The 16,901-nt window shown below is 37.1% G+C and overlaps 1 protein-coding gene across 6 annotated transcripts in view; it reads left to right on the forward strand.

The window, feature by feature from the left end:
• LOC126366825 (2-oxoglutarate dehydrogenase complex component E1) overlaps window positions 1-16,901 on the forward strand; it is a 54,395-nt gene that overhangs the window by 12,254 nt on the left and 25,240 nt on the right. For 3 of the 6 annotated variants that reach the window (XM_050010118.1, XM_050010117.1, XM_050010121.1), the window contains exons 4-6: window positions 6,821-6,968; window positions 7,475-7,542; window positions 10,685-10,817. In XM_050010118.1, the coding sequence (XP_049866075.1) occupies window positions 6,821-6,968; window positions 7,475-7,542; window positions 10,685-10,817 (349 nt within the window). Of the gene's footprint in view, window positions 1-6,820; window positions 6,969-7,474; window positions 7,543-8,613; window positions 8,732-10,684; window positions 10,818-16,901 lie in introns of all 6 variants that reach the window. The other 3 variants (XM_050010120.1, XM_050010122.1, XM_050010119.1) reach the window with 2 other exon arrangements.

Consider the following 16,901-nt stretch of genomic DNA (forward strand, 5'->3'; position numbering starts at 1 on the left):
CTCTTTTGTATAACTATTTTTTTTTTATTTCATGTCTCGGTGTTACTATGAGTAAAAATTTAATGTGCCAATCTTCTTAGTTGTGAGTGTGGGTGCTTCACTTTGCATAACCGATCTTTACGGATCCGAGATTAACGGACAGCAGAAACTACTACTAGATATCTGATGGATGTAGCGCGCAAGCTACCATACAAATAGTTCTATGGCCACTTGGGATCCGTCATTTGACAGAATCAAATCGGATAACAATCGGAGTAGTGCAAAAACGTCCCAATACTACATAATGCGTTGAAGTTGAAAAGATGATAAAACTTATTACCTGTCGAAGTCCTGTCCCCATTTTATAGCGAATTGTAAATATTATCACAAGCTTTACAATTCAAAACACAATAAAATGTCGGGAAAATAATTCATACATATAAATAAGTAGGTACTTAAATACTCAACTGGCAATACATTCTGCTTTAATTTCAGATTGTTTTTGAGTAATGGCTGTATGTCTGGAATATCGAAGAATCATTTTATTATTCTCGTTAACTTGTTACTACCTATAAACAACACATTTTTCAAACGCCGGTGTTATCAATACAGCTGTCAATAACATCATTCGCAGAAACAAAAGTCGTTTAATCAGCTTAAAGTGCAATAAGCTTTACGTGACATTTCGCCGAAGACATAATCGATATTTTGTCTACATTGCAGGCAGTGTTATGTAGCAAGTCGAATCGAGCTTGTTGGCAAGACATAAGGCACAATGTTATCATTGTCTTGGCCATGACATGGAAATGACCGAAATACCTCTTTCGATTTACAATCTTGTTTCTACAGGAGTTGTATTCTTATGGATCTCTTGGGTACATATTTACTGCTTTCCTTATTTCATCAATCATATAGTGTGACTGCAATAAATGTAGGTTTTTACATAATTAATAAGTATAGCTAAATATCTTACTCATGTGAAATCATCATGAAATGCATCTTTATCGAATTTAGATTCTAAAATAAGAGATAACGAAACAATAGTATCTAATTCCTTGAAAGGTTATTCTATGTTATCATTCGGGCCAGGTTCAGGGACCAGGCTTCCGCAAAAAAATAAATAAAGCGGTTATAAGTGGATTTTCCTCAATGTCATCGTTGTAGTCTTAAAATTATTTGTCGGACGTAACTTAAACAATCACGTTATTCTCAGAAAAAAAAGATACTGCTGATTCTGGCAGGCATAAAGTTAATTTTAATTTTGTTTGACATTTCTAAATACAGTTCTATTGCTTTCTTGCACTCATCGTAAATGAAGGACGGCGCTATTTATAGATCTGTCATACTAAAATTATATTAAGTTCAGTCAGTATCAACACCGATATTCAAATTACAATAACAAGAGTCTTAACGTGTATCTTACGCTCTTCTAAAACCGTTATAAGCGTTTCCTTTCGTTGGGTACTAAAATGACCGCGTGAGCGAAAGTGACCGCTCGGCATGAAGACGAATGCTTCGCCAACATAAGCAACGTACCTCGAATGGCTGTCTTCCCACCATAAATAATTTGCCACAATGTCAGAGTCACGTTGCATCGGATCAGTAGACTGAGCCAGTGGCATAGAATAAGTAATAATACTACGTACAGACTGGCAACTCTACGCTCCTCACCAGCGCCTGAGCTAGGTTTACCTCACCCCCGTCTATCTTACTTTCTTTAGTCGTCTATCGTATGGGCGTCACAGACACAGATGCGCGTGTACGATAACGTCAATGTGTAGTGACGGTGTAAAACAAGGTTTTTGTATGAAGTGTCTGGTGTGTGCCAGCTGTCTTTGCCTCAGCTGATTTCAACTGGATGCCACTGCGTCATTTCAGTTTACAGCGTTTATACTCACGACATCGCTGTTTTGTTAGCAAAGCATGTTCTCTCGAGTTTATTGTATAAATTTAGTGCTTCAGGTGTATTGACATTAATCACCTTGAATGATCTTCAATAGAGAGTGAAGGTCGCATTACGTCTGTAAAGAGCGTTATATTTTTATCCATGTTTGTTCGTAAATAAAGATCTATCGTCCATCTCCGCCGACTGAAGATTGTAACTCACTTTTTTACGTTATATAATGTCGCTGGCTTCTACCGTTAGGTAGAAGAACATTTATCAAACTTACAAGTCTACACGTTTACAAGCTACAAGTTACAAATACGTGTAAATTACATTTATCAAAAAATACAGAGATATTAAGATATACTTGTGAATTATATAATGACACTTGTAACATGTAATTTACATGTGTATTTTTAATAAACACGTTCTTGTAATAATGAAAATCTTTACAAGACATTTTCTTGTAATACAGGATTGTGAGTTTTGATAAACAGGGCACTTCTAAATGCTACTAGCAAATAGAACAAATAATATCTTAAAAATTATATTATGCGATAATGTGTACTATTCCTGACCGACTGTAAATGCTTTTCTTGACCAGTTTAATAGATAACTATTTTAAGTAAGTGCAAGTAATTTAATACAATAAATGTTTTGCCGCAAAATACTACTTCGATATTGATATCCGCATGACTGTGTTGTCATGTCATCTCTAAGCAAGCGAGATTCAATTGATTCTCGATAACACTAAGGTCACTAGACACTAATTAGTACTTGATGTCTGGTTGAGGTCTAGACGATACACGAGTAACAAACGAGCATAGTAACTGAGATGATTGTATGACGAACGATTCGTTATGAACAAATAGTCTGAATGGAACTCCTTTGACTTTCGATGCTTTAAAGATAAAATAATAGAAGCGATAAAAAAGCGAAAAAGTCCGCCATTTGCCATGTACTTAGTTAAGAGACTTTTTGTAATCTTCTTCTTCTCTTCTTATCGTGTGGATTGTGAGGTGGAATACCAACCCCATCAACCCTGGTGTCCGGGTTATTATTGAGCCGCCAAAGGCCCCTGACATGGCTCATGTAACGACTACGTACTTACATCAGTAAATAGTGACCGGGACCAACGGCTTTTTGTAATTATTTATTTTTATTATGGTGCAATAAAGTGTATTTGTATTGTATTGTATTTGTAGAATTAATTTTATTTCGAATTGTATACTAAGGTAAGGGAAGGGAAGAAGGTAAGGGAAGGTAAGGTAAGGTGTAAGGTGGTAGGTAGGTTAAACTGAGCTGTCTTTCGTCAAGTCGAAGAATGTCTAATTCGTGTTTCAATTAGTCTTGAAATGAACTTCTTCTGTTGTGTGGATTGTAAAACGAATGATCGATCTAATCAACCCTGGTGGGTGGTAGTGGGTGTCTGGTGTGGCTGGTGTTACTATGAGCAATTTAGTTTGCTGAAGTACTACTAAAACGATTTATTTATACTGGCCTATTATTTTCATAATACAGCGCAAATGAATCCCGGGACTCCATGGAGAACGGGATAACACTAATGAGAAGATGATGATGAAAATAGCGCAAACGAAAACGAAGCTACTTCACCGATTTTTTTGAAGCTAGCAAAGTAGCCAACGTTTTACGTAACCGCAGCGAATTTGTCGACAATAATACGGTCTTTATTACGGATTTAACCTTGTATAGTACTAGAGGCTCCACTCGGAACTAAACCATCACATGATCTGCTGTTTCCGTGTCTGTGGTTTATTACATACATGAAGTTTACATACATACATAGAAGTATACATAAATAATATAAACAGCCTATATACGTTTCACTGCTAGGCACAGGCCTCCCCTTAATCAACTGGAGGGATTATGGAGCATACTCCACCACGCTGCTCCAATGCGGGTTGGTGGAGGTGTTTTTACGGCTAATAGCCGGGACCAACGGCTTAACGTGCCCTTCGAAGCACTATTGAAAGAAAATCAGGTGATTCAAAAGCCTGAAAAGTCCTTACCAAACAAAGGACAGTCTCACAAAGTGATTTCGACAATGTCCCCATCGGGAGTCGAACCCGGACCTCCAGATCGTGAGCCTAACGCTCTAACCACTAGACCACGGAGGCTGTTAATACATAGAAGTATACATAGAGTATCAATTGTATTAAGTTTTCTTTTATTTATTTCTTGTTGCACCATCCCGCATCCAAGTTTAGTTAATGTTTGTTTCCTGGTAGTGGTTGCCTGTAAGAAATTGCTCTAGAGCAATAAGGCCGCCCACATTGTACTGTATTCATGTGTTATGTCTGATTGTTAAAATTAAGTGCAATGAAGTGTATTTGATTTGATAAACTCACGTCTATTTCCTACCGGGGTAAGCAAAAACTATGGAATTCCATTTGCTTCGATCCTGACGTACTTGCTACCTCCACATCAATCGTTTCATATACGCCAGCCGGTTCAGAGTAGATCGTACTAAACCTTTTCAAAGGACATCCTAATTTGGTTTAGAGTTATTTTGACTTTGGATTTTTTTAAACATTCTGTATCACGCCTATTTCCCACCGGGGTAAGCAGAGATTGGAATTACATCCTGGATTTGTCATTATACTATTTAGTTTATTTTAGTGTCCTATTAGTTCCTATTCACCGTGTGACCCTCGCGAAATTGGACTATGGATCTGCGTTTGGCCGTTGACAGTCTGGCGGTGAATCGAAGTGTCATTGCGTGCAAGGACAAATTTACAAATGGTCGCTAATTGGATCTGGTGCATTATCTAAAGTAAACGTCGTGATTCACATTCTTACCAGATAATCTTTGGATATTATCGCACTTGTATCTATATGTGAATCTTTCACATAAATGTGTACCATAAGATATTTAAAAACACTTAAGACCTCTACGGGAGTGGCTAGTGCATAAGTATCTACGAGCTTTTAAGGTTAGTGTTTTAAAATAACTAATGATGTAGGTACCCTTTATAACGTTTTCCAGTCCAGCATTGTCCAGAGAACATCAAATATCAGACAACTTGATGACATAACTTTATAAATGAATAAGTTCATTTCAGCATAGACATATATTCGTAGTTACGAATAAATATAAAAAGATATGTTGCAATATACTTACATAAAACTATAATAATACCTATTTTTATACACATTATTCCTAGGTCAAAGATAAATTATAAAATTCTCATTACTAAATAAAGACAGATCTAAAGGTAATAAAAAAGTTTTATTTTTTTCAATTTAACTTATTCAAGAATTTTAATAAAGAAAAATGTAATAATAAGTACGACATTTTGTCACGTTCTTTTATGACGTCACAGTGTGCTTTTCATACAAATTCTGTAGTAATTTCGTGTTTTGACGTTTAGAAAAAGTAACTGATTTGACTAGTTGGAAACTATCCTATTGTATACTAATACGTAGTAACCCGTTAAGCCGCTGTCCCGGTTACTACTTACTAATGTAAGTATGTAGTCGTTACATGAGCCATGTCATGGCGGCTCAGTAATAACCCTGACACCATGTTGATATGGTTGATATTCCACCTCAGAACCCACACGATAAAGAAGACTATAGTAACCTTGACACCAGGGTTGATGAAGTTGGTCATTGGTCACCCTATCCACACGAGAGAGGAAGACAAATTATAAATTGTGTTACTACGCGTAATGAAGCCATGATAACCTGTATAATTAATACAGTACATTCTTTACATAATACATTGAAAGTGTGTTCTTTTACTTAGTGCAAAGTTCAAAATTACATAGTACTTACAAAAGACGACACGTGATCGTGTTTGTTCTAGATAAAGTATACAATTCGTTACCGGCTTGTTAGGCATAGCTCATAGCGATGAAAATATTTAATCAACTGCAGTGTTTAGTCCCCGCGCCTCTGGTATTTCTCATTATTGCGTAAAACACTGACGTCATACCAACTAGCAAATGTCATACGTCACATGACGACTAGTTCACATGACAAATTGTATTTTATCAACTAAACATACTTGCCTCGAGATGAGTGAGTCATTGGAAATTTAGATTCGTGAAACCATGAAAATTATCATTCTTTAAACTTGTAAACTCACAAACATTTCAATGTGATCCGGACATATAGATTATAATTATAATTTCTTTATTTATTCAAGTAACAAGACTCATTGGGTTAGTTTATCTTACTCTATGTTAGTCATCATGCTACTTTTTAGGGAAAAATAAGGCAGTGGTTTCCCTCTTGCCTTCCGCCCATGTTCTATGTTAGTAAACAGTACAATAAATATTTGGTACGTAAGTCACCCCTGCCCCACCCCACCAGATATGGCGCACCAATGACCCACGTAGAAACAGTCGAGCCGGTCCGCGATCATGCTCAGGATGATGTTGGAGTTGCCTCGCACCCGACGCACCAGGGATCAAATTCAAATTCAAAAATATCTATCTCATCTCTTTCGCATGATTGTATATAAGCAATCCACTTTAGCGTCTGCGAACATCCCTGATGCGCTACAGTAGCGCGGCAACCCCAACAGCACCCTGAAAGCATTATTGCACTCTTGAGATTTTTTGATCATGATGCTATTCATTGGCCTAGCCTTTCGCCTGTTTATTCTACAAATTAAAACGACATAAATAAATTATGCCATTGATGTATAATTTGTGACTATAGTCTCCATGCGAATCTGAAGCCTAATCTTGTCACTTTAGTTTCCATCACAATCGAAATCTTGTCAATTTATTAAAGCTTTAGCGAATCATAAGATAGGATTTCTGACTGTCAAGATAGAAACTGATTTACGTGAACACCTCCGTGATCGTCATAGTAACAGCTATTTTGAAGCATTGTTCAAGATTATTTTATCCAAGTATGACGATGCAGTGTTGTAAAGTTATTCTGTGCCAACAAAATTGAATTTCTTTTTTAATTTTGTTCTAGTCCTGGGACGCATTCTTCCGCAATGCGACCAACGGCGCTCAGCCGGGGGCCGCGTACACCTCGCCACCGAACTTGGCGCCTTATAACAGGAATGAGGTCCCTCTCACGTCCCTTGTACCCTCAGGAGGCATGCCTTCAATTGCGGCTGGTAAGTTCTATTCTAAAACCATAATGAAAATATTAAATCTTCGGCATTTTGGTATAATAATAATGAGTCCACTAAAAATTCCACCATGGCACCCTCATAACTGGGTTTATAGTTCTAGTGGAGCATTAGTTCGTTTTCGTCTTTTGGCGCTCGAACTGGGGCTGTAATTAACATAAAATAGCCTGCAATGTAAGAATGACGTTAAAGAGAGAAAAAGAGAAAGATTTGACAGATGATTAGACCTAGTTCAAACAATAGTCAGAGATAAAAGGTTAAACCTCGCATAAGCATTGTTTTCTCTTGCTTATATGCTCTTTTAACTTATAATTTATAGCCACATTAGCATTTAGTTATGACCGTCCAAATTGGGGCAACTATGTTAATGTGTTTAGAAAAATAATGGGAAATAGGGAGATTTTGATGTATTACCTGCTTTAAATTATTATAGCGGAGTTATTTTGTATAAAGTGTATTTTTTGTTTTATGAATTTCACCTTATTTCCTAGGATCTCCCATCAACGAAAAGATCATCGACGACCATCTGGCAGTCCAGGCCATCATCAGAAGTTACCAGGTGACCGCTTATCTATAATATTGTTATTATTTATTTGGTTGCACATTATGTTCACTCAGATACTATGTACAGTTCCTTCTCAGTGCAATGATGTCCTGTTTTGTCCCCGATGAGAAGTAGATTAGTATCATTGTTATGATGTGATATTTTAAATGAATGTCTAGGGCTAGTGAGTGTCAGCATATTTAAATTTACATGTCATTTACTCATTATAGGCTAAAGATCCGTTGCTGTAGGTAGGCAGCTCTATGAATATCTAGCTCTACGATCTTTAAAGACGTCGGTTAATATAGTTCGCTTTATGGGGTTAGTTTTGAGCACCTTAATATTGATTTCATTACCAAAGATTTCGATTAACTGAAAATTATGCCTCAATTTTTTAATTAGCATTCTCGAGTACCTGCTTATTATTATTATTTCTAAGTCAAGGTTTTTGTAATAAGACGAAATCTTTGGTTTTTACATAAACAACTGCGAGTTGACTGCACCGTAGGTAGGTGCATATTTGATTGGATTCGAAAATATGAAGTTATTATAAATTGTGGAAATTTTACCATAAATATCCGACCATGACTCTACCAACTATGTTCAATGTGATCTAGGATGTTTTCAATTCATTACGAAGGCTACTTGTTAAGTGGTAATTTTAGACGTTTTAAAGATTTTTTTTTATGTATCATATATTACGGTTATATTTTATACAAGTATATTGTTTATTAAATATGACTCAAAACATACAATTGTTATAATTATCTTAGGTCCAAACCTAAAGTGAGTTAAACCACTCGCGTTTTGAGGATAGTAATATAATGATAATAGCTGTATTGCACTGTTATTTAATCATATATATATACAACTTTATGTTTGATACATACTTACGTTGAACAAATGATTTTAAATTAAATGATTTTATAAAACAAAAGGAACGTAAAAAGACATAGAGTGGTTGTATTTTATTTTTTTAATTCTGGTCAAAATATGTCGGATATTCATGGTACTTGCCCACCGATTGGTCTGGTATTGGGAGTGAGAGCGCGGGGCTAAATTGTCGCGGTGGCGGGTTGGCGGCAGGCTCGCGGTCATCTGGCGGCTGATGTCGACCCCCTGGGCATCACCACGGCCAACCTTCCTGCCCTGGGCATGAGAGCGCCACGCTCCGAACTCATCATGAGGAAATATTTCAACTTCGGTACGCAGACGATTACTCGTCCAACACGCGTCATGTCTTAGACGTTGCCTTGCGTTGTTGTTTATGTTTCGGCGGTTACTTACATATGTACATACATTCTTGATACTACCACAAGTAGACAACAAAGTATGCTTTTAAATACGTAGCATTTCGACGTCACTACTGATAGTAAAATGTAAATTATAATTTTGCTTATTTAGGAGTGACGTAACATATATCTTGCAGGCGTATGCAATGAAAAATGTGCGTAAAAGTCGTACTTAAAATAAATGCCTAACTTAAAAGCATACCTTGTTTATTCTACAAATTCTACCGTCATAAATAAACATTCCTAAAATTAATAAAAAAGTCAGTGACTGTACTTTTACAGCTGATTATACTTATTGCTAATTATAAAAATGGGAAAATCTTCCTATTAATGGATTTATTGATATACCTAGTAGTTTAATATTAAGCTGTTTTATCTAATATGAGCGTCGGGATAATCTATTGATAATGTAAATTGTATTGATTTACTGATGTTATCTTTGAGGCATGTATTTACATATGTATGATAAATCGCTGTCTACATTCGTAAAGTCTACTATACTAATTTGTTTGTAGTAGTGTTTAATTTCAAAGCAGTTTTTAGTAGAAAACATAAATAACACAAATGCAACATACTCAATCAAATCAATTATTACTAAAATATGTTACATCTCTTCCAAATTCATAACTAAAAACGATTTTTATTAAAATGTTATGGGTTTGAAAAACTGTTGTAAATCGGCGCGTTAGCCAATCACAAAGCTTGCTTGACCAATCAGTACTTATGTATGTTGTCGCCAGGTCACGTCATGTTGTGGCCGGCCATTTCATGATACGAGCGATGCGATTGGCTGATGCAGTCATTTATATCACTTCTCAGCCCTTTCCACAAAATTTCGTTAATAATTCTTTCCAAAATTCATTACTAATCATTTTTTTTCTTTGTGATCATGACGCTTAGTTTTCTACCGTTATTACGTACATATAAATGCCTGCATGTTTACCAAGTCCGCGTTAACTAATGTGTTTTGGTGTCAGGCTTCCCTATATTCTATATAAAAAATAACATCTGCATAGAACGTAAACTATTGCATTTCCTGAGGTCTCGTACGTTTTCTTCAAATAATACTACAGTGGACCAGACCGATCAAAAGAATTGCTAGTCTCAAAATCAATTGTTTTTAATGTGTATGTGTTATTCTTTTTCGGATTTTAAATTGTTTTTTTTTTCATAGAGCTTTTAATTTATGTGTTTGTTACAAGATTTCGTGGTAGTGTTTTTTTGAGTTTTTATAACTGTCGCGTTGCATCAAATCAAATGCATATAGACACTAACTACTAGATATTACGTATAGGTATCTGCTATGTATGTGTTAACTTTAAACTAGAATTAATTTAACTGCGTATCTACAGGATTGAGATATTACAAAAATAGGCTTGATTCTTTGGCATTGAGTTACTGAATGTTATTTTTTTAAATATGTGTAACTTGTTGAGGATTAGTTGTAATACTGTTTTAACAGCTCTTTTCTTGCCTATTGGGTTATAGAGTTTATAGATATTGCTTATAATAAAAGCTTTGATAGTTGATCAGATACGGATCCAATGGCGAGTTCAAAAACAATATCCCACATTTATTTAGGACACACCATTGGCTTAAGTTTTTTTTAAAATTCAGGATCCGTCACTGATGTTACGGAATGTGACATATTTATTCAATATTATTTAAATAAATATGTATAGGTTTATCTGTTGTACTAGACATTAGACAGATGAACAGATCAGACACGGATCCAAATGCGGTAATTAAATTCCAATCGGCTGTTTTGTGAGTGTTATTAGAACGAAAGTACCGGGGCGGCATGAAGTTGCCTCGCTCTCTAGCGCAAGGGATCCGTCACTGATGCCGTTGGATTGTTTTGTTAGTCGCGAGGGCACCTGGTGGCTCAACTGGATCCTCTCGGGATCGCCACCGGAGATCCAGTGTCGAGCTGCGACTGGCACGGGGGCATGCGCGCCTTCGCTAACGAAGCTGTCATTAGACAACACGTACGATTCGGTATGAACGTCTAGAATCTTCTAGAAACTTCCACAAGTTTCCGCGTATTGCGATTGACGGTTAGCTGGATGTCTCCTACCCTAGTACTTACGTTTTCTGTCCTTATCAAGTATTTCGAATACTTTCTCCGTGTATTATCGTTATTGTGTTTACTTTCGTAACTGCATATTACTTTAGATAAGGGACGCGCTAAGATAAATAGATCTATATCTATAAGACAATGGTCTATGAAGATAGCCAGTAAATATCCTTTTAACATTCAATCCGCAATACGTATTCTGGTTCAGGGGTCTCTAAGTATTGGTAGCACTGTGGGTCGCACTATAACTATTTGCCAATCGTTTTCTGTATGTCAAAGGGGATTCTCACTCTGAAGTACGTACTGTAAGCTAGAGGCAACTAAGCTTATATTGCTTTGTAGACTAAAACTTATTCCACTATGGCAATACTGTAGTTTGCAACGGGAACGGTGCGGGGAACTTGAGAGTCGTCTTAGAACACGCTTACGCTATTTATTTAATATTTTTATTACCATAATACCGTAGGGTGGATGTTGTAAATATTATATTAATTTGTTTTATTTTTTGCAAAAAATATTTTTAGTATTTTATTATAAATAAGACAAAATTGAGACTAGCTTTTTGAGATAGTCGGTCGATTAACAAACCCTATCTAATACTATAGTACAGTCTAACAACATTATCAACTAACATAACATAACATAACCGTCTATATAACATACCAACCTAAATTCTAAAACCTACACAACTGTTTGATAAATAATTAATTAGTTATAATCCTTAATATTTGTGTAGAAACTAATGCAATGCAATCATATTCCTTTACTAGACTAGAGTTGTTTGTATGTGAATAATAATTCCAAAGATATGCACTTTACTTGCTTAGTGAATTTAGGTGAACACACAAAGGGGAATTAAGACTACATATGAATATAATTATAGATAGCAGAATAATAATATGAGCGTTATTGGATTGGTAAGGCGTTTCAGCGGCAACGGTTAACGATATTTTAAATTTTATATTTGTTTTGTTATTGACAATGTATATATTTTAAACAATACACAATGCACCATTATGTTACATTTAGTTCAGTTTGGGTACAGTCCCTTGATGAATGATTGAAGTGTGAAAATATAACTTGTTGCACGTTGTGTGTATATTATTAACATTTGTTTAATGTCAATATTAAAATGCAGGTTATGACTATTTCGAATGTGTTATGCAAGTTTATATTGTTAGCATTTATTGTATATTTTAAAATTAATTGTGTATTTTGTTATGTTATTTGTACGTCATAACTAAATTATTAAATATTGTGAATTATTTAAAAGTATGTCTGTTGATCATTCGTCATTCGTCGCTCGCCATTGGCCGTTCCCTTCCATTCGCCGACGACAGCGGTAGAATGGTGGGGATGGAATAAAACTGTTTGCCGGTTAGAATTAGTTGCAGTTGTTCTGTGGCAGATATTGTGTTAAGTGAATATTGGTCAATATATTGATATCCAAGGAAGTATTGTGTCTTATTCTCAAAACACCACGCTGGGAAAAAGTAAAATCTTTTACATGTCAGAAGTGGGATATAGAACGTAAGTTTTAACGACATAATACTTTATTTCATTACATTATTGTGCCGTGCCTGTTATACTGTTGTTTATTAGAACATAAGAAAAGTATATATTTTCTTTTATGTACACGTGGTGTGATTATTAATTTGACCGAGGCTACTCCTCGGTAGTAATAATGGTACATTTATGTAGTGTTACTATTTGGCCGGGGCTACTCCTCGGTAGTATTAGCACTATGTATGCTTCTACTTTTACGTAGTTTTATTGTTTGGCCGGGGCAACTCTTCGGTAGCAATATTGCTGCTTCTATATTTTGAATGTGGTGCTATTGTTTGGCCGAGGCTACTCTTCGGTAATGATAGCACAAGGCTTGCTTCTACTTTTATGTGGCGTTATTGTTTGATCGAGGCAACTCTTCGATAACAATGGCGCTACGCTTATATTTTTATGTGGTGTTATAATTTGACCGAGGCTACTCTTCGGTATTGATAGCACTACGCTAATAGTTTTGTGTACTTAGTGCTAGTTCAAATATAGATTGCTGTATTCTTTGCACATATAATAGCAAGTTCTGTACAGCAATAAAATACATTATAATGAGCAGTGATGTCCGTCTTCGTATATTTTCAGCCCTCCATTGCCTGATGATGAGGCAGAAGGCAGGCTCTACCGGCATCGATTAACGACGCCCTCGCCGCCGCATGGCTGTGAGCGGAGGAGTCGTGGTCGGGAGAGAAACTGCGATTACCGTCGCAGTAGCAGAGCTAGTTCCGGTCGGCAGCGGAAAAGGAGAAGCAGTGCTGATCGCCGGGAGGGGCATCCGAAGCGTTGCAGGGCGGAAGCTTGCAGTCCTGACGGCGGTAGCAGCGTGGGTAGGCAGAGCAGAAGTAAGTCTCGTTCTTATTACCGCCGCCGCAGGTCTAGACGTAGCCCGACAAAAACGCCAAGAGCAAGCCGTAGTAGGTCTCGCAGTTCAAGAGTACATAGGCGCTCTTCGAAGCATAACTATACCAGGTCTAGCAGTTCAGAGAGTGACAAGAGAAGGGATACTAGGAGTAAGAACACTTCTAATGATGTAATGTTGTCATTTTTTGAGAAAATTTGTAATAGCAATAATAATAATACAAGGGAACGGTATGGAAATATTAATGTTGTGCCAGAATTTGATCCATCATCCAAAAACCAAAACATAAATACGTGGATATCAAAAGTGGATGAGATTTCTAGTATGTATAATTGGACTGATAAGCAGGTCGTGATCTTTGCCTTATCTAAATTAGTGGGAAATGCAAAACGTTGGTATGAGGGATTAACTACGGTGAACTTCTCGTGGCCCGAGTGGCAGAACAAATTAAGATCTGCATTTCCTGCTGATGAAAATTACGGCCAGATGTTAAGTGACATGTTAGGAGAGAAGGCTAGGTTTGGGGATTCACTCGAAGACTATTTTTATGAAAAAACCGCGTTACTTAATCGGTGCGAAATACACGGGAAAAGGGCTGTAGACTGTATTATTTTTGGAATCGAAGACAGGGCTGTAAGACTAGGTGCCGAAGCTGCTCAGTTCAGTGAGCCTGACAAGTTGTTAGCGTACCTTCGTAATATAAAGAGTCGAAAACCGGAACAGAGCAAATTCGTACCTAAAAAGTTTAGTTCGAATAGGGATAAGCCGACGAATACTCAAAACGCTAGTACGAGTAGAGGTCCTGTTAGGTGTTACAATTGCAAAGAGGAAGGCCATACCATTGCTAAGTGCACTAAAGCAGTAAAGAGATGTTCCAATTGCTCTCTTGTGGGGCACGAAACTGCCGACTGTTATCGTAAAGTAGCAGAACAGGCTAAAACGGTCTTAAAAATATCTAAAACGGGGGGTAATCATGAGAATAAGTATGTACAGTCTGTCAAAATTAATGGTCATGATAGATGTTGTTTTATTGATTTAGGAAGTGATTGTTCATTGATAAGAGAATCTGATGCAAGACAAATAATAGGTAACTGGGATAACAGCAAGTGCACAGCTATGGCTGGTTTTGGTGGGGCAGTTGTCCAATCTTTAGGGTGCGCGATAGTTGAGCTTGAAATTCAAGGTGTAAAAGCTTCAGTTAATATTCAAGTCGTGCCTGATGTTTATTTGAAATACCCAATTTTGATAGGACAAACATTCACAGAATTACCTAATGTGAATATTATGAAAACCGACGATACGCTAACCATAACGGAGTGTTCTGAAAACGAAAGTCATATTAAACTGTTTGTCACGGAGAACTGCTCAATCAAGCCAGGTTGTGATTGTGTACTCGTGTACTCTACTACTGAGTATACTGGACCAATACTTTTGAACGGATGTTTTAGAACCAAACCCAAAGAGTATAGTTTAGAGGAAGGGATTTTTATGCTAGAAAATGGAAAGGGGGTTTTGCTAGTAGATAATATAGGAGATGAAGAGGTAGCGTTTCATAAAGATAGTTTATTGGCTAGGGCTCAGAAAATAAAAATATTTACTGTTGATATACCGGTTATTAATAAGATCGATTCATTTGAAGGGGACATGCAAAGTTTTTCGCTCGCGGATTTGAACGTAGGCGGTAATATAACAAAGGACCAAAAACTTAAATTGTTGGACACAATAAACCAATATAGGGTTTGTTTTGCTACAAATTTAAAAGAACTCGGGCGGACTAATGTTGAGAAAATGAACATAGACTTAAGTGATTCACAACCTGTGGTATATAGACCATACCGTTTGTCTCACTCAGAACGCGAAGAAGTGCGTAAAATGGTGGGGGAATTGTTGCAATATGGAATTGTAAGAGAGTCTTGTTCACCTTTTGCGAGCCCCATAATCCTTGTGCGCAAAAAGACAGGTGAGCAGCGGCTCTGTATTGATTACAGGGCTCTTAATAGAAAAACTGTAAAGCAACATTACCCGTTACCAAGAATAGAGGATCAAATGGATAGGCTATCAGGTCATAACTTGTACACTACTCTGGATTTAGCGTCCGGGTATTACCAAATCGAATTGGAAGAGGATGCAAAAGCAAAGACAGCGTTCGTCACACCCGATGGACAATTTGAGTTCAATAGGATGCCTTTCGGGTTGACAAATGCCCCCGCAGTTTTCCAACGTACAATAAATAAAGTATTGGATACATTGCGCTTTAACTCCGTGGTGGTGTACATGGATGACGTCCTTTTGCCATCAACTACATTTGAGGAAGGTTTACAAAAGTTGAATGAAGTGTTAAAGAGGATAAAAACGGCAGGTTTAACTTTGAAATTATCAAAATGCAAGTTTTTCTTTGATGAAATAGATTTCTTAGGGTTCGAAGTATCGGGTCGCGGTATCAGACCGGGACAAAACAAAATAGATGCAGTCGAGAGATTTCCTTCACCACAAAATGTTCATAACGTTCGCCAATTTTTAGGCTTAGCGAGTTTTTTCAGACGATTTATTAGGAGTTTTGCACATATAGCTAGGCCGTTATCTAGGTTATTGAAAAAAAATACGCAGTGGACTTGGGGTGCGGAGCAAGAACAAGCTTTTCGGGAACTTAAGAAAAACCTCGTTTCGCGTCCCATTTTGGCCCTTTATGATCCGAAAGCAATTACTGAGCTGCATACAGATGCTAGCAAGTCCGGAGTAGGTGGCATTTTAATGCAAAAGCAGGCAGATGACAGTATGAGGCCAGTAGCCTATTACAGTAGGCAGACGTCACCAGACGAGCAACACTTTTCGTCCTATGAGTTAGAGACATTGGCAGTGGTTAGCTCTCTCATCAAATTTAGATCCTATTTGATCGGAATTAAATTCACTATAATAACCGACTGCAACTCGTTACGAGCGACTCTAACAAAAAGAGACATGATACCACGTGTTGCCCGCTGGTGGAGTCTTATACAAGAATTTGATTTTAATATGTTGTACAAACCTGGAACAGCCATGAATCATGTCGATGCGCTTAGTCGCAATCCCGTCAATGGCAATGGACTCATTGACGACAAGTTGGATGATTCTCTCGTTATGCACATTACGACAGACTGGCTCACGACTGTTCAAATGGCGGATGATGAGTCTCAAAGGATAAAAAGGATTTTGGAAGATAAGGAATCTGATAAGGTAGTACAAGTAAAAGAAAACTATTGCTTGAAGCGGGGTTTAATATACAGAATAACTAATGAGGGACACAGATGGTTAGTTCCGCGGGGAGTGAGGTGGCAAATTTTACGGGCGTGTCATGATCAAATTGGTCATTTCTCTTACGAGAAGACCCTTGATAAGGTAAAGGCTGACTATTGGTTCCCAAAAATGAACAAGTTTATTAAAAAATACTGTCAGTCGTGTATAGAATGCGCTCATGGTAAGGCACCGAGTGGTAAAAGGTCTGGATTTTTACATCCCATAGAGAAAGTCCCAAGGCCATTTCACACCTTACACGCTGACCATTTGGGTCCATTTAATGACAGTAAGAAGAAAAATAAATACATATTGGCCATAA

This window comes from Pectinophora gossypiella, chromosome 5 (genome assembly GCF_024362695.1).
Source record: "Pectinophora gossypiella chromosome 5, ilPecGoss1.1, whole genome shotgun sequence".
Lineage (NCBI taxonomy): Eukaryota > Metazoa > Arthropoda > Insecta > Lepidoptera > Gelechiidae > Pectinophora > Pectinophora gossypiella.